General features: G+C 35.0%; 1 protein-coding gene across 6 annotated transcripts in view; it reads left to right on the forward strand.

Annotated features, from left to right (window-relative positions):
- Nucleotides 1-17255, forward strand: part of SNX14 (sorting nexin 14) — an 89290-nt gene extending 72035 nt beyond the window's left edge. For 5 of the 6 annotated variants that reach the window (XM_032409334.1, XM_032409333.1, XM_032409332.1 and 2 more), the window contains 10 exons: nt 2720-2820; nt 5099-5210; nt 7960-8000; nt 8144-8263; nt 10795-10918; nt 11194-11358; nt 11506-11601; nt 14071-14162; nt 15008-15064; nt 15658-15873. In XM_032409334.1, coding sequence (XP_032265225.1) covers nt 2720-2820; nt 5099-5210; nt 7960-8000; nt 8144-8263; nt 10795-10918; nt 11194-11358; nt 11506-11601; nt 14071-14162; nt 15008-15064; nt 15658-15696 — 947 coding nt within the window. In that variant the 3' untranslated portion in view covers nt 15697-15873. Of the gene's footprint in view, nt 1-2719; nt 2821-5098; nt 5211-7959; nt 8001-8143; nt 8264-10794; nt 10919-11193; nt 11359-11505; nt 11602-14070; nt 14163-15007; nt 15065-15657 lie in introns of all 6 variants that reach the window. The other variant, XM_032409331.1, reaches the window with a different exon arrangement.
- The last annotated feature ends 1946 nt before the right edge of the window (nt 17256-19201 follow it).

Consider the following 19201-nt stretch of genomic DNA (forward strand, 5'->3'; position numbering starts at 1 on the left):
CATTAGTTTTTGATGTAGTGTTCCATGATTCATTGTTTGCGTATAACACCCAGTGCTCCATTCAGTACATGCCCTCCTTAACACCCATCACCGGGCTAACCCATCCCCCCACCCCCCTCCCCTCTAAAACCCAGTTTGTTTCTCAGAGTCCATAGTCTCTCATGGTTCGTCTCCCCCTCCGATTTCCCCCCTTCATTTTTCCCTTCCTGCTTTCTTCTTTTTTTTTTTTTTTTTTTTTAACATATAATGTATTATATGTTTCAGAGGTACAGGTCTGTGATTCAACAGTCTTACACAATTCACAGCGCTCACCATAGCACATACCCTCCCCAATGTCTGTCACCCAGCCACCCATCCCTCTCAGCCCCCACCACTTCTGGCTTATATTTTTAAAGTTTTTACGGTGCACATTTATTGCTTTTTTAAATAATAATGTTAAAAATTAAAAGATAGCTATTCTTTAATTGTATTTTAGGAAAGATTCTCTTTCCAGTTGAATTTTTGTTTATCTTGATGTGGCAGAGAATTTAAAACAGGCATTTCAGAGTTGCTCTGTTCTTTTGCCATCTTTCTAGATAAACATGTTTGCTCTGCATCATGGCAATGTTTTATTTAGCTCTTAGATATGGAAATAAAACTTGTAGTGTAATATTTCTTTTAAGGATAGATCAGTCAGAAAAGGGGAACACTTCTCCATTTTAGTTCTTCCCCTTACCTTTCAGTCTCTTTTATCATCCATTTATTTTAGTTAATGTCAGGGATGTAGTTATGAAGTATTTACAGTCATTTTGTACATAGATTCGTGAGTTTGATTTGTGTATTCTGAATCTTTTTATTTATTTATTTATTCATTTATTTATGAGAGAGTGCAAGCAAGCACGTAGGTGGGGTGGGAAAGGGGCAGAAGGAGAGAGAGAGAATCTTCAGCAGGCTCCATGCCCAGCATGGAACCTGATGTGGTGCTTGATCTCACAACCCTGAGATCATGACCTGAGCCAAAGTCAAGAGCCAACTGAGGCACCCAGGTGCCCATGAATCTTTATTTTAGAGAAGCTTTTTTTTTTTTTTTAAAGATTTTATTTATTTATTTGACAGAGAGATAGAGAGAACAAGTAGGCAGAGAGGCAGGCAGAGGGAGAGGGAGAAGCAGGCTTCCTGCCAAGCAGGGAGCCCGATGCAGGGCTCGATCCCAGGACTCTGGGATCATGACCTGAGCCGAAGGCAGGCGCTTAACCAACTGAGCCACCCAGGCGCCCCTATTTTAGAGAAGCTTTGTGGAGTGTCCCTGATCCAAATTCAGGTTGGTTCTGAATTGAGAAGGACAGGAACCTTTTTTACCCTTCTTTACTAAGAGCAAAGCCCATGATAAGGAGATTATAGGATGATAAAAAATACTCCAAACTCTTTGCTTAGATTTTGAATTTGTATTTGTCTTTAAATGATTTTCTCTTTGGGATGCCTGGGTGGCTCAGTCAGTTAAGCATCTGCGTTTGGCTCAGGTCATGATCCTAGGGTCCTGGGATCAAGTCCCGCATCAGGCTCCTTGCTCAGTGGGGAGCCTGCTTCTGCCTCTGCCTGCCGCTTATGCGCTCTCTCCCTGCTTGTGCGCGCTCTCGCTCTTTCACACAAATAAATACATAAAATCTAAAAAAGAAAATGGTTTTCTCTTTGTCTCTGCCAGTCTTGTGCAGTACCATTCTTATCTCCTTTCTCTGAGAACTTTTCCTTTGGATTTGGGGTTGAGAGAAGACATATAATCCATACTTTAAAGCCCTGGATCAACCTAAGTTGGTTGTATTCCCAACAATATTTTCCTTTTTGGTATTTAAATTTCTAAAGTCAGCCCTGTTTGAGAAAGCATGTCCATGGTTTGTTTGTTTTTTAAAGATTTATTTATTTATTTGAAAGAGAGAGAATGGAGGGGGAGTGGGGGAGGGGCAGAGGGAGAGAGAGAATCTTAAGCAGGCTCCATGCCCAATGTGGAGCCCGATGCTGGGCTTGATCTCACCACCCTGAGATCATGACCTGAGCCAAAACCAAGAGTTGGATGCTCAACCGACTGAGCCACTCAGGCACCCCATGTCCATGGTTTTTAAATTTTGTTTTTAATCTTGTATAGTATTGGCAACATGCTACCTTTTTTTCCCATGAGAGGGTAGGTATTTTTCTTTGTAAGATTTTGTCTAAGAGAATCCCACCAACTTCAAAATAATCTCATGGTATTTTTCTGAGGCTTTTTTACTAGTATAGAAGGCTTAAATAAATCTGTGTCAACAAAGAGTTGGTGATCAGTTTGGTTATCAGTAGACTCAGGTTCTTTGGTCTGGACTTCTGACTTGAAGCTTATGGATTTTGTCAAGATTATTTATGTATGTATGTATGTATATATGTAATTAATCTTTTTAAAAAGATTCTATTTCTTTACCTGACAGGGCACAAGCAGGGGGAACAGCAGAGGGAGAGGGAGAAACAGGCTCCCCACTGAGCAGGGAGCCCGATGCAGGGCTCGATCCCAGGACCCTGGGATCATGATCTGAGCTGAAGGCAGATGCTTAACTGACTGAGCCACTCAGGTGCCCCTTGTCCAGATTATTGAAAGGATAATACTACATCTCTATAAGGGAGCATTGTGAATCTGAATTTGCCATAGTAAATTATAAATTAGGTTTTTAAAATAGTAGCAGATCATACTAATTACTTTCATGTATATTAATTTCAGGCACATTTCCTGATGCCCAGCTTCCTTCCAAGAGGATCATTGGCCCCAAAAATTATGAATTCTTAAAGTCAAAGAGAGAAGAGTTTCAGGAATATTTACAGGTACAGTACCAACTCAATTGAAAACATTGCTAATCATAGCATTGTCTAATTGGTCTTTTTTTTCCTCTTGTGTATACATATTTTGTTTTACAGATACCTGTCAGTGTGGGTTTCTAAAATTCTTTTAAGATATTTTTTCCATGTGAAAATGAATTATTGTGAAAAGTGTACTTTTTAGGGGCTCCTGGGTGGCTTAGTTGGTTAAGCATCCAACTCTTGATTTCTGCTCAGGTCATGATCTCAGGGTCATGAGATCGAGCCCTATGTTGGGCTCTATAGACTCAGCTTGGAGCCTGTTTAAGATTCTCTCTCTCTCCCTCTCCCCCTCCCTTCCACTCAAGCACTGTCTCTCTCAAAAAAAAAAATATACTTTTTAAAAAAGTTGATAATCAATGAAATAGATATTTTCTTAGAAGAAGAAAAATTGTATGTTGAGTTTAGTTTAAAACTTTTGGTGTGAGAAGATAAAGAAAAACTTGTGTAAGATGAAATGCATTCTAAGTATACTGGGTAGTTTTTTTGTTGTTCTTGTCTTTTTTTTATTTAAAGATTTTTAATTTTTAATTTTATTTATTTGACATAGAGACAGAGAGAGAGGGAACACAAGCAGGGGGAGTAGGAGAGGGAGAAGCAGGCTTCTGGCTGAGCAGGGAGCCCGATGCGGGGCTCGATCCCAGGACGCTGGGATCATGACCTGAGCTGAAGGCAGATGCTCAAGCGTCTGAGCCACCCAGGTGCCCCTCTTGTCTTTTTTAAAAAAAAAATTATTATTTTTTAAAGTAATCTGTATCCACAACGTGGGGCTTGAACTCAAAACCCCAAGATCAAGAGAAGCATACTCTACTGACTAAACCAGCCAGGTACCCTTTTTGTCTTGTTTTCTGTTTGATTTTGTGTTTAGCACTTCTGAATATGTGAATCTTCCCTCCCATTTTATTCCTCAGTTTTTTTTTTTGCAATTTGTAGATGTTTTTCCAGTTTCTTGGGATCTCCTGATTCTCTACCAGTCACCACTTGGAATTGAATTTTATTTTTTTTTCAGTGTGTGCACAGTGTTATGTAAACAATGTAATCGGTATGTTATTTCCATTGTTAGTACAGTTAGCCGAAATCAAGAGTCAGACGCTTAACTAAAATTGATTTAGACTTCTCTAAAATTAATGACCATCTTTCTTTAAAAAAGTGCATAAGACCAAAAAGTGCATACTTTTTTTTTATTGTTGTTGTTAAAAAAAATATTTTTTTATTTGGGCATGAAATTTTGTAGATTTTATTAAGTAAGTGTTAATTCAGTTAAATTTGGATGCCTCCTTGCCCACAATAAGTACTTTTTAAATTAAAAATATTCATCAGTGTAAAGGGATATTTATATTTTATATCTTGTATTTGAACGGTTGAATACTTCAACCCAGAAAATACTTGTTATATAATTTTTTGGTAGTGTGAAAATTGAAATATGAAATAACTACTGCAAGGATATTTGAGCCTAGTATATAGTAGAGTTAACCTTTGCCTTTGTACCATTAACCCATTATTTAAATGAACTAAATCTTTCTAAGAACTAGAGCACCACATTCTAGAAGAGTATTTTCTGGTGATAGGGAGGTAAAGGTTTCAGTTACTGGTATTTCATTTATACAGATTTCTGCTCATAAAGTTTTGTAACTGTTTCAAGTTACAAAACAATATTAGGTAAGACTGGGTTAATTTCGGCTTTAAAAAGTCAGTTAATCTTGTAAGAAAATAGTGTTGCAAGAAGAACAGACAACAGATTTTCCAAATTATTTCACATTTCCACATTTAGTTTTCTGCAAAACCCTTTGTGCCAACTTCTTTTAATTATCAAGAAAGTTATATGATATTGTAGTACTTCTTTAATTGTTGAGAAACAGAAACGATATTAGCTAGTGTTTAATCTTCCTTCCTGTGTATCAGGTACTGTACTAAATGCTTTATATAACAACGCTGTAAAGTAAGTAGTATTATCTTCATCTTACATTTGAGGAAACTCTTATGTAATTTAGGAATTTAGTTTCTAGGGACACCTCACTGGTAAGTGGAAGAGCTGGAATTCAAACCCTTTCATGTCTGACTGTAGAGGCTGAGGTCTTAGCTGCTGTGCGATACTATTCTTTCTACAAATGTAATTTTGTTATTCTGAATATAAAATAGCTTTTGAGGGTTAAAAAAATTTTTGTTGATGTTCTTACCATTTTAATATAGTTTTGATGACCCTTTTAAATCCCCCCCCCCACTTTTTTTTCTTTTTTCATTCAAGAAACTTCTGCAGCATCCAGAACTGAGTAATAGTCAACTTCTGGCAGATTTTCTCTCCCCCAATGGTGGAGAAACACAGTTTCTTGATAAGATACTACCAGATGTAAATCTTGGTAAGTCAATTTAAAGAATCACGTATATGAGGATAAACTGAAAATAATCAGCATTTTCAGATTAATGTAGAGGAATAGTTTATATAGTGAAGCTATGAGTCAAATTCTAACAGACTTCTTATACACTGTTAGAGGAATATAAATTGGAAACTACTTGGAAAAACAGTTTGGTATAAAACTGAATGACTCAGATCTGAGATATATACTCTAGAGAATCTTTTATTCATATTGAAGAATGTTCAGAGCATCATTGTTTTTATAGCCAAAACTGGAAATAATACAAGTGTCATTACCAATAGAAGACAGATAAATTGTGGTAGATTCATAAAATGAATACCTATAGCATGTAGCTATTTGCAACAACATTGATAATCTTAAAAGTGTGATGTTGAATGAAAGAAGCAAGACACAGAAGAGTATATACAGCATGATTTCTTTTATATAAAGTTCAGTATAGATCACAGTAATATAAGCAGGCAAGGTTTGAATAAAATTGTTAAAGATAATAATGGAAGTAAAACAATATTTCTAAATATATTTTATATAATATAATCTTAAGTACATATAGAACTAAACAAATGAATTAAATATTATAAATGGGCATTTGGCTTTCATTTGTATCTCTTCAAATTAATACATTTAGTTGAGCCAAAATACTTCGTGTTTGTACATGGAGGTTTTCTTACCAGGGGAAAATGTGAGGACATTATATACTTGGTTATATATGATGTCTAGGAGACAGAATTGGGTAGACCTGGTTGCTGACTAGGTTTTACTGAAGGAGAAGAAATGATCAAAGATGACCCAGGTTTCTATTTAAACAATTGGAGGGATGCTGTTACTTGCTGAGATAAGGAATAAATTAATAGCAGTTCTGAACTTGTTGAGTTTATAGAATCCAGTTAAAGAAGCTTTGTAAGGCAGGAGAGGCCAGGAGGTAGGCAAGGAGTAGAGCTTTGAGTGTTATTTGAAATCAGATTGAACAAATAAATTGTCTCAAGAAGAGCATGTAGAAGAGACAGAAAAGAACAGGATGAAGCTCTGTAGTTTAAGGAACTTGGGGAATCCTTTTTTTTTTTAAGATTTATTTATTTGAGAGAGAGAGAGTGAGCAGAGGGACGGGGAAAGAAAGAATCCTTAAGCAGGCTCCCGCTGAGTGTGGAGCTTGATGGAGGGCTCGATCCCAGGATCCTAAAATCATGACCTGAGCCAAAATCAAGAGTCAGATGCTTAACTGACTGAGCCACCCAGGTGCCCCAGGCACTTGGGAAATTCTAAGGAGGAAGGCATAGTTTATGGGGGTAGCAAAGGAGAAATAGTCTGATAGGAGAGGGTTGGGTGGTTTTCATGTTGTAAAACAATCTCCCATTTTAATTTGTTGTTATGTCTCCTGCTTTTGCCGTAAGTCTACTTTTTTCTAAATTGAACTGCAAGAAATTTTAGGTTGCATTTATCAATTCTGACTAATTTTTATAGGCATTTCTAATGTTTGAGAAAATCTCAAGATGCTTGGTATTTTAAAATAATGGAACCTAGAGATAAGATCAAGAAGAAATTTTGGCAAACAGGATCAGAATATGTATTCTTAATCTAAAACTCAGAATATAAAGCTATTTAAATAGTCAGTGTGTGGGCGCCTGGGTGGCTCAGTCGTTAAGCATCTGCCTTCAGCTCGGGTCATGATCCCAGGGTCCTGGGATCGAGTCCCACATCGGGCTCCCTGCTCTGCGGGAAGCCTGCTTCTCCCTCTCCCACTCCCCCTGCTTGTGTTCCCTCTCTCGCTGTCTCTCTCTCTGTTGGAAAAAATAAATAAAAATATTAAAAAAAAAAATAGTCAATGTGTGTGGTTTTTTTGTTTTTTTGTTTTTTTTTTATAAATTTTAGAGCAAGAGAGCGTGTGAGTGGAGGGGAGGGAGAGGGGGAGAGAGAGAGAGAGAGAGAGAATCTTAAGTGGGCTCCACTCTGAGTATGGAGCCTGACACAGGGCTCAGTCTCATGACCCTGAGATCATGACCTGAGCCAAAATCAAGAGTTGGACACTTGACCAACTGAACCACCCCGGTGCCCCTAAATAGCCAATTTAAATGTTCTAGCAGTTCTTAAAACTTTTTTGACTGACTTTTACATGCTTTTAGATATCTTTATATATTCATTATTGTTTAAAATCTTTTGAAAACATTTCTTATGGGCAATTTCAAATATACACGAAAGTAGAGAATTTTGTATAATAAACTTCTCACTCTATTTCAGCAGTTACCAACACGTGGCTTGTTCAGTCCCTTACCCACCCTCCCCAATCCCACTGTATTATTTTAAGTAAATCCTAAATGTTGTATCTATAAATAGTTAAGAATACCATATTTATTGTAAATTTCTATTGAATGTGAAATGGTAAGTTATAAATTTTTTACTGTTTTACTTTTTACTTGGCTGTTTAGTATTTAAAATTACCTAGTGAAGCGGTACCTGGGTGGCTCAGTTGGTTAAGCATCTGCCTTTGGCTCAGGTATGATCCCAGGGTCCTGGGATCGAGCCCCACTTCGGGCTCCCTGCTCAGCAGGGAGTCTGCTTCTCCCTCTCCCTCTCCCTCTGCCTGCCGCTCCCCCTGCTTGTGCTCTCTCTCTCTCTCTCTGTCAAATAAATAAATAAAATCTAAAAAATAAATAAAATTACTGAGTGACGTATACATGTAAGCAATTATGAGATATATTATGCCTTCATAAAATTAATATTTTACTTTTAATTGCAGGGAAAATTATAAAGTCTGTTCCTGGAAAACTAATGAAAGAGGTGAATAAGTGATTTATGTATATTCTGTAACATGATAGTTGTAAGCATATTTAAATATCAGTGAATTTTAATGGGTTATATGATTATTAAAAATCATAATCTTAATTTTTGACTTTCATACCATGATTTCTGTATTACAACAGAAAGGTCAGCATTTGGAACCTTTCATCATGAATTTCATTAATTCTTGTGAATCTCCAAAGCCTAAACCAAGTAAACCGGAACTGACCATTCTCAGCCCTACTTCAGAAAACAACAAGAAGGTACTGAGTATTGCCTTAGAGTCATAAAGTTTGAAGTTGTCCTACTTGAGACTTTTCCATTATAGGGAGCATCATGTGTTAATAAAATGAATAGGACTTATATCCTTTATGTGGAAATCAGTTGTACAGTATAAAGAGGGTATATATAGTTTCTTGCCTCTTTACATTAACGGGTAAATGTTTCTTTAGATAATTGTATTTGTAAACTTCTGCCATTTCTGTATTTGGGGGATTTTTTTAAGGTGGTTTTCTTAGGTAGTAAATCACCAACTTCCAGTACTCAAGAAATTAATTGATATAATGTATTTATATTGATTTGATGTTTGTTTTGTCTCATTTCAATGGCTTATATAATATTTAATCCATTCATTAAGCAGGTATATTATCCTGTGCCTACTGTTGAGAGTGCCAGGCTCTGGAATATAAAGATATATTTCCAGTTCGCGGGAAGCTTACTTTAGGGATTCCTGGGTGGTTCAGTTGGTTAAGCGTCTGCCTTCGGCTCAGGTCGTGATCCCAGGGTCCTGGGATCAAGTCCTGCATCGGGCTCCTTGCTCAGTGGGCAGCCTGCTTCTTCCTCTGCCTGCCGCTCCCCCATGCTTGTGCTCTCTCTGGCACACTCTTTCTCTGACCAATAAATCAATGAAATCTTTAAAAAAAAAAAAGGAAGCTCGCTTTAGTTCCAGAATAGTGCTCAGCATGGGGAGCAATGTGAGCTCAAAGGATAGCCCTCCCCCGCCCCCCAAAAACTTCACTTTTTTGTTATTAGTATAAAAGGTATCTTTTATATTTTTTTCACTTTATAACTTTCTTTTTGGTAAACAAATAGTTAATTTTTGTGTGTTGATTTTTTTAAATTCAATAACCTTGCTAGACTTGTCTTAACTTTAGTAATATATTTATTAATTCTTTTAGATTTACATACTTATATGCAAATGATGGCTTTGTTTCATTCATAGCTATGAACTATTGTACAAAGGGCATGATTTCAATGTTTCACCATTAAATCATGTAGTGTAGCTTTTTTCATAGATATTCTTTATAAATAAGGTTGAGGAAGTTTGTATTCATGTTTATAGATGGACTTGGCCTATAATTTTTCTTTCTCGTTCTGTCCTTGTCAAGTTCTGGTATCAAAGTTATATTAACCTTTTTCTGTTTGCTGGTAAAGTTATAATTGGAATTACTAGTTCTTTAAATAATTGGTAGAACTGGTTGTTAAAGTCACCTAAGCCTTGAGTTTTATTGGTAGGAAGGTTTTTTTAAAAAACAACTTAATTTAATGATTATATAGTATTCTTCAGATTTGTTGCATGAGTCAGTTTTTTTTCAAAGATTTTATTTATTCACAGAGAGAGAGAGTGTGCGTGAGCTGGGGGAGGAGCAGAGGGAGAGGCACAAGCAGACTCTGAGCTGAGAGTGTGGAGCCTGATGAAGGGCTTGATCCCATGACCCCAAGATCATGACCTGAGCTGAAACCAAGAGTCGGATGCCCAATCAACTGAGCCACCCAGGTGCCCCAACATGAGTCAGTTTTGATAGGTTTTATATATATTTTTTTAAGGGGGGGAGGGGCAGAGGGAGAGGGAGAGAGAGAATCTTAAGTAGCTTCTATACCCAGTGTGGAGCCGGATGCAGGGCTCCATCTTATAACCCTGAGATCATGACCTGAGCCACAATCAAGAGTCAGATGCTTAACCAACTGAGGCACTTAGGCAACCCGATAAGTTATATTTTTCAACACATTTTTTATTCTATCTAAATTTGAAATCTTTTTGGCCTAAAGTAGTTGTTTTTCTGACATCTGTAGCTATGTCACCTTTTATTTTTAACATTATTTGTGTCTCTCTCTTTTTTTTCTTTTGATCAGTCTTGCCGAAGATTTTGTCCTTTTCATCTTTTGGCTTTGTTGATCTTTACTATCAGACTTTTAGTTCTTTGATTTCTGCTATTTTATTATTATTACCAACAGTAGACTTTTTTGCATATCCGGGGGGGTAGGTGGGGCTGAGGTTTAGTTGCATTTCATAATTTTTTACTATAAGTAATTTTCTGTATCTTGTTTTTTTTCACACTGATTAGGCATTTCTGGTCTGTGACTGTTATTGTCCAAATAAATTTTGGTTAAAGCTCAATGTTCACATCTAAAGACCCTTTAATTGTGAATTATAATCTGTAAGTCATGTTAGTTTTAAAATTAGCTATCATTAATATATATATATATACATCTTTACATGTTTATTTGCTCCTTTTGGTATTAAAAAAACAAAGGTTTCTTCATGAATAACGAATTTTCTTTTGTGTCTAAAATTAATGCAGACTTTTATGTACTATTTTGGGAGAAATATGTATTTTTTATTAAATTTTGGGCATAAATACGAAACTTTAGAGGCAGAGCTTATAACCTATCTGATAATTCTGTTTTGATTGGAAAAGTTTAAGTGCCTGTGCTCTGTGTCACTTTAGCTTTAGTGATTGTTATCAGGTGTAATAAACTACATATCTCTTTATTATTTCAATTTTTACTTTAGCTTTTCAGTGATCTGTTTAAGAATAATGCAAACCGTGCTGAGAATACAGAAAGAAAGCAAAATCAGAATTATTTTATGGAGATGATGACTGTAGAAGGAGTCTATGATTACCTGATGTATGTAGGTAGGTAAGGTCTATGTGGTTACTGTGAAAACCTATTTTTCATTTATGTATCATTTCTTCTGTGATGCAGATTAATGCTCTTCACTATTGCCCCATTGTAACTTCTTTTTAAATTGAAGATAATTCTTTTATAAGAATTTGATATAATTGGTTTCGAACATATTAAAGTTACTAGTATTTACAAATAAAATATTGACCATTTGTGTTTTTTTATACTGGAAAATGTTTGAAATACCTGTTTATCTTAATAAAATATTCCATATGATCCTTCTCAGGACGGGTGGTTTTCCAAGTTCCTGACTGGCTTCATCATCTCTTAATGGGAACTCGAATCCTGTTTAAAAACACCCTGGAAATGTATACTGACTACTATCTTCATTGTAAACTAGAACAGCTGTTTCAGGAGCACCGTTTGGTGTCACTCATAACACTTCTCAGAGGTTTGTATTTTGTCATGTGTTTGTTTCATGTTTTATGTACTTTTGTGTCCTGTTTTTCATTGGTTTATTAGTATTTCTGCAATGAAAAAGTACTTTGTGTATAATAGGTAAAAATTCCAGCAACTACTTCTTTTTGTGTCTTTTTAGATGCTGTATTCTGTGAAAACACTGAACCTCGCTCTCTCCAAGATAAGCAAAAACGAGCAAAACAGACTTTTGAAGAAATGATGAATTATATTCCAGGTATAATATTTAAGTGGTTTAATATAGATTAGCATTTCTTTGAGATCACAATGTATAGTAATTTTTTTAAAGATTTTATTTATTTGGAGAGAGAGAGCAAGCATGTAAGTGGGGGGAAGAGAGAGAATCTCAAGCAAACTCTGCACCAAGTGCAGAGCCTGATATGGGGCTCAATCCCACAACCCCCAGATCATGATCTGAGGTGAAATCAAGAGTTAGATGCCTAACCAGCTGAACCACCCAGGCACCCCATACACGATAGTAATTATTGAAACTAATTTTTATTTTGAGTTATCATTTTAGAAATAGTTATAAAGACCAACTAAAATTAACTCATTAGTTAAATAAAATTTGGTTTTTTTTTTTTTTTTTTTTTTTAAATTTGGTTTTTATGATATAAGCACTATGAACTTTAATACAGGCTTTTTCTACTTATGCAGTAGCCAGATTCCTTCAATAGCAACTTATAACCAGACTGATCAAAGTGATATGTTTGTGGGACAATTGGAATCCTGCTGCCCATTATACTTTGAGAAGAACTACAGTAGTGTTTATGAGTAAAAGATCAGAATTCATTCATTCTAAATTTACTGAGCACTTTCCACATGTCAGGCACTATGCAGAGAGCAAGGGATATAAAAAGTATACTTGAGTAATTCGGTCTAGCAGGAAGACAGGTATACAGACAAAACATACATGTGATAGGCATGTTCAACTCACAGAGTATCTCAGAGGAGGAGAATGATCACTTCTTCTGTAAAGGAGATAGGCTTGAGCCATAAGGTAAATGAATGGTAGTAACCTTTTATAGAGTGAGAAATAAAAGGAAAAAATGTTAAGGGTTCAAAACAGAGGATATTTAGTTTAGAATATTTTAAGTTGAAGTGCCTATACATTATTCAGGAGGAAATGTCTAATAAGTAGTTAGATATCCAGGTTTTGAAATTGGAGAAATGAATGGTAAAGGATAGAGATATGGGAGTTATGTGTAGTGGATAATAATGCCCAGAGAGAAAATATAGAATAAGAACTGAAGAGGCCTTTGGCCTGTATCTTAGAGAATTCTCATCATTGAATAACTAGTCTCAGAATAGTCCTGCTGCTCTGTGTGAAGACAATTAAGTTAAATCCCTGGTCTGAATATAAAAGTGAATAAAAGTATTTTGGGCTAAGTCTTCTGTAGGTAAATGATGAAATAATTTCTTACCTGTTTTGTAATAGCAGCCCTTAGCGTTCATGGCTTTAACAGTCTTAGTTTTGATATTAGGGACAACATGGAAAGCCAGTGAATGTAGTAATTTGTTATTTTGCTAAGGCACAAATTTGAATCACATCTAATTCAAAACTTATCTTTGGGGAGGAGTAATATAGTGAGTAAACTAAGCATGTCTTTTTGTTGTCCTCTACCCTTCATTTCTTACTTAGAAACTCATGAAGGATCTGAAAGGATCACTTATTTTTGTCCATTATGCGTCATGCATCTTAATTGGAAAATTCTATGTAGTATTGGTGAATTAGGGGATTCATAAAGATCCGTATTGGGCCACATATCTTGAAAATATCAAGGATCTACTATGCTTATTATAAATTGAATTTGGCCTTTGCCTTGTAGGGTTAGATTTATCTCCTAGAAGCAAACATAAGGTGAGAACTTTTCAAGGACATCATTAAGAGTTTTATTATGATGGGGGGAGGGGAGGACAAATATTTGAGCACTTTGTTTACTTAAGAATAATTTTATTTTCCTGTTTTGGGGAAAACATTCAGAGATTTTTTAGATTTTAGACCAACTCTTTGGTAATAGATGTGATAAATGACAGCTGTGCAAACATGTATCAGAACTTTTTGGATCCTAAATTAGTGTTTAAACATTTCCCAAAAAGATTGTTTTGTAAGATGGTTAGTAATAATTATGAAAAAAGTACAAAAGTAAATTAAAGAGGTCATATTCATTGAGGAAAGTCTATGTTAAAAAATTAAACTTTTTTTCCTGATATTAAGATATTCAAACATTATGAAAATATATAGAGTAAAAAGTAGAAGCCATCTTCTCCCTAATCAGTTTGGTGTTAATCCTCACATTTTTTCTGTGCATGTCTATACAAGTGTGTACAAATGTATACACATAATTTTAGGATTTGATTTTATTTGATCTGAATGGGATAACACAATATGTGTTATTTTCCAACTGTCTTTTATCACTTAATAATATAAGTAGATTTCTTTACTGCAACATTCTTCAGAGCTTGTAGTATACTTTTGTGCATTGTGAATCTCCAAAAGGAGGAGTTTCTTGACTATAGAAGTCTTTTTTCCAGGAGCCCCTTGCAGAACACTGGTTTAGGAAATGCGGATTTATAGTTTTTGTGTAATACCTGGGAAACAGGGTGAAGATTTTTCTTCATGGTCCAGTTAATGATGAGTCACTTTATAATATGAAGTGTTTTCACCTTTGGCTTTCTCTTTTAGATCTGATAGTCAAGTGTATTGGTGAAGAAGCCAAGTATGAAAGCATCAGACTTCTATTTGATGGCTTACAACAGCCAGTTCTCAATAAGCAGGTAAAATTCATTAAAGCAGGTTAACTAGTGTTGGCTAGGTTTTGTGAACGACACATAGTAGGGTGTCTAGTATATTATTACTTGTGAAGTGACACTATGTTAAATCAAGGCAGTGCACTTCAGACGTTCAGATAGGAAAAAAAAAAGTATCTGTTATTCTTTTTTGCTGATTATTTTTAAATTAAATTTTCTATTTTAATTTTAGTATAGTTGACATACAGTGTTGTATTAGTTTCAAGTGTACATTATAGTGGTTCAACAATTTTATACATTACTCAGTACTCCTCATGATAAGTGCCCTCCTTAATCCCCATCACCTCCCCTCTGGTAACCATCAGTTCTCTCTAGTTAAGAGTTATATATAATTGGTTTTGAGCATAGTAAAGTTACTAGTGTTTACAAATAAAATATTGACCATTTGTGTTTTTTTTATACTGGAAAATGTTTGAAATACCTGTTTATCTTAACAAAATATTCCATATGATCCTTCTCAGGATGGGTGGGAGTTGTTTTGACATAAACAGATTCATTGTAGAAAATTTGGAACATATACAAAATTCATGAAATAAAGTAAATATTTAAAAATAAAGAATTCCATCATTCAGATTACATAGAATAACCACAGTTAACATTATGTATATAGTTCAGTCTGTACATATTTTGTTGAGATCTTAATATAGCTAAAATTTTGTGTCCTCATTGTGTCTTTAACATTTATGAAGCATAATAACAAAATATACACATGCCTTCTCATTTAGAGGTAACTACAGTCCTGAATTTTGTTTTTATTATTTTTATGGCTTTTGTCTAATGCCTTAAAAAAAATTTTTTTTTTGGTGCTTTAGCTGACTTATGTTTTATTGGACATTGTGATACAAGAACTATTTCCAGAGCTCAATAAGGTAACTGAGAAGCAGCAGTTTTATTCTTTATGTTTTTGATGGTATGCTGACATGTGTTTTAATTAGGGACACAAAAATTAAGGAAACCCTTGTGGCTATGATCCTTTTAAAAATGAACAACCTTAGTAAATGACTCTATATTTTCTTTTTTCAACATGCTTAAACATAGGGTCTTTTTTTGGGGGGACAGGAAAGGAATAGCCTGTGTTTTGACTTTGTCCCTTCCTAATTATAAGCAGATAGGAACATGTATATATACCCTGTAGAGTCTTTCCAGAGGAAGGTGTGTTTCAATCCTAGCACTAGAATGGGCCAAGCTCTTCAGGCTGTCCTCTGTCTGTAACACTGAATGCCATATAAGTTAGACTTGAGTGTTTTGGGGCAGTTGAGCTTATATTAACCCAATAGTACAAAATGAATTGGAATTGGAGAATGGTAATATTATTATTGTATTGAACTTGGAGGATATATATATATATATATATATATCCATCTTAGGTTAGAATTTTTATACAATGGAATTAATTGTTAGGCACTTCACAAATGAACCCTGTTTTATTGTCTTGTATTAAATAGATTTATTTTTACTTTAGGTACAAAAAGAAGTTACCTCTGTGACATCCTGGATGTAAACATTTGGATTTGAGAAAGAATAACCAGATAGATAACAAATTTCTGCTGTGCTAGTGTAGTATTTTCTTTCTTTTACTTTTGTATATTCTTGTATATATCATGTAATCCAGTGTCTGAAATTTTGATTTTTTTTTTTGTTTTAATAAAGACTAACACAAACTTAATAATGGTCACAAGTGATTGGGTTTCATAGTCTTTCATTTTTTTACCTGTTATCCAAATTTTGTTAGAACATCTGTCATTTGTTACTGCCATTTTAAAAGAGGTAATTCATAATCCTCTTAAGGCAAAGAGATAAAACCAATAGTCTTTGTATTGTATCATTTTGAAAATAATTATGTTTAGTATGGGGAAACAGGAGTAAGATCTGATTTGCTTTCTTATTTAGAGTTAATACATTTTAGTAGATTTTTTTCTTTTTACTCTAATTTTCTATTAGTTAACTACATGTCTATAAAGAAGACATTCTTTATGAGTTTTTCGTAAGAAACAAAGGACTTCTCCTTACTCTTCCTGGATTGACAAATTATAGCCCTTTTTAGGTGTGAAAACTGACTACTTACAGATATTTGTGATTGTGGGGTTGCAACTACATTTCACGGAATGAATGTAGTAGCTGTATTCCAAAATCTTATGTAAACAATTGAGTCAAGGAGATTTTCGGTTTATGTCTGTTGTCTCTCCAAACGGAAAATACAGAATTAATTTTATTTCTTGAGGAAAGTTAATTTAAAATATTAAGAGCCAGTGTTCAGAATTCTACTCAGAGTTCCTCCCATGCTCTACTTTTCTCCTTGAAACAAATTTGTCTTTCAAGATTGAGAGTTTTGTGTTTGCTAATTGGTTGTAGCATTCATTCAGAATACACTTACTGAGTTTCAGCTATGTATTAGATACTAAGCTGAGTAATATGAAACTAAATATAATTTGGAAATCTAACCTATTTAATACTATTCACTTATTTTTTTCCAAGGTTTTAAAAAATGGTTATTACGTATTGTAATTTTTGAAAAGCTTTTGTCAGTAGTTTTATTATATTTTTAATTGCTTGAAAATTCTAGAATATATATGAGTTTCTGTGAATCAGTGCTTTAATTCCAAGCCTTAAGCATTTACTAATTTCTCAGGGACAGGTGGAAGATTAATCAGGTTAACTCTTACATTTAAATCCATAGCATTTTAAACACTTACTTAAAATGTCACAGTAAACTGAAAAAATAAAATATTTTACAGCCCTTTATATGCCATTCTTACCTACTTTCCTATAAATTGTGATACTCTCTTTATTTAGATGAGAAAAATGTTGTTAGGAGTGCATCATTCTGCTTGGGCTGCCATAACAAAATACCACAGACTGGGTGGCTTAAACAACAAATTTATTTCTCACAGTTCTAGAGGCTAGAAGTCCAAGATGAGGTGCCGACAAGGTAGGTTTCATTCTGAGGCCTCTTCTTTTGGTTTGCAGTTGGCCACCGTCTAACATGTGCCCCTGACCTCTTTGTGTAGGTGTGTGGGAAGAGAGAAAGAGATCTCTCTCTCTCCTTCTTATAAGGCCACCAATCCTATTGGATTAGGGTTCTACTCTTACAACTTTATTTAACCTTAATTACCTCATAAAGGCCCCATCTCCAAATATGGAGAATTTTTATGTTAAAGTGGTTTTGGGCTTCAACATAAGAATTTTTTTTTTAAGATTTTATTTTTTTATTTGAGAGAGAGAGAGAGCATGAGTGGGGAGAGAAGCAGAGGGAAGAGGGAGAAGCAGACTCCCCGAGGAGCAGGGAGCCCAACAAGGGACTCAATCCCAGGACTCCAGGATCATTACCTAAGCTGAAGGCAGACACTTAACTCACTGAGCCACCCAGGTGCCCCCAACACAAGAATTTTAGGAGGATATAATTCAATTAATAGCAGTGGATGAGCTCTATTTAAAGAAAATGTGATGTATAAAAATCGACACATACAAAAGTAACCATTGACATTATAAAAGGAAAAGGAGCTAGATGCAGTCTCTGTCAACCAGGCATTTTATATACACTATCACATTTTATCATCCATCACAGTAATTGTTGTTTTTTTTTTTTTTTCTTCAAAAAGATTTTATTTATTTATTTGAGAGAGAGAGAACGAGAGAGAGCACATGAGAGGGGGGAGGGACAGAGGGAGAAGCAGACTCCCTGCCGAGCAGGGAGCCCGATGCGGGACTCGATCCAGGGACTCCAGGATCATGACCTGAGCCGAAGGCAGTCGCTCAACCAACTGAGCCACCCAGGCGCCCCCCATCACAGTAATTGTGAGATGATGTTTCTATGTTATAGGTAAGGATATTGAAGCCAGAGAGAGTAGTGAAGTTAGAATGCAAACTTAGATTTGTCTCTCACTTCGTGTGCTTGTCAGTGTTGCCCCATAAAAGAAGCTTTTATTTCCAAAAGTAGGCATTCTTTGGATCCTTTTTAAAAGTATGTTCCCTAGTCATTTCAAATATTTTACTTTGTTCATTACTTTCTATCCATCTTTATGTGTGTCCTCTAGTACATGAGCTTCACATTTTGAAATGTGTTTATAGAAACAACTATCAGTGTTTCTGGTTGAGGGGATAAAATGAAATTAAATAGATGCAAAGATGTTTTCAGATTTAAAAGGACATTATAAAATTGTGTTTTATGTATAATCATTTATAGATATCAGAAGATTCTGAGAAATGATTGAAAGCAAGCATTTAAATTATCATTTATTGACTTACTAAAAACCATTTGATTTTACAATAGAAATAAAAATAGAAGTCTAATTTACCACTCTTCTTAGCAGGCTGTGTAATGATGTATATATACAAGTTGTAATTTCAGACATAGTCAACATTAGCATAATGATTGACTGAATGAATGAACAAGTGAATAGGTCTTGCCAGTTCACTATATTCCATTTCAACTCTGCTTTCTGTAATGTATCCAGTAATCTCTTTGACAGTGCTGGATACACAGAGGAGAAATCTTTAACCTGAGGCCTATGAGCTCCAGAGAAAAATAGTTTTTTTTATTTCACTTTTTTTTGTTAATTTGGTATTTATGGTTTTTTTTTTTTCTTTTCTGTCAAGCATTCCAGGTAATGGATGTGTATTTCAATGACACCCTGTTTACTTAAAGCAGTGGCAGGCAGGATTTGGCCCTCAGGCTGTAATTTGCTGATCCCTGATGTAGAAGAACAAAAGAGGGGAGGAAAAAGAGTACTGTTAGAAAAGTTGTAATTACCTTCATATTAGGGAACGGGGGAATTGAATCTTTGGAGAAAGGCAACTTTTTTTTTTTAATTTAAATTCAATTTAATTAACATATAGTGTATTATTAGTTTCAGAGGTAGAATTTAGTGATTCATCAGTTGCATAGAACACCCAGTGCTCATTCCATCAAGTGCCCTCCTTAATGTCCATCACCCAGTTATCCCATCCCCCTCCCTACCTCCCCTCCAGCAACCCTGTTTGTTTCCTATGGTTAAGAGTCTTCTTGT

This window comes from Phoca vitulina, unplaced genomic scaffold (assembly GCF_004348235.1).
Source record: "Phoca vitulina isolate PV1807 unplaced genomic scaffold, GSC_HSeal_1.0 scaffold11, whole genome shotgun sequence".
NCBI lineage: Eukaryota > Metazoa > Chordata > Mammalia > Carnivora > Phocidae > Phoca > Phoca vitulina.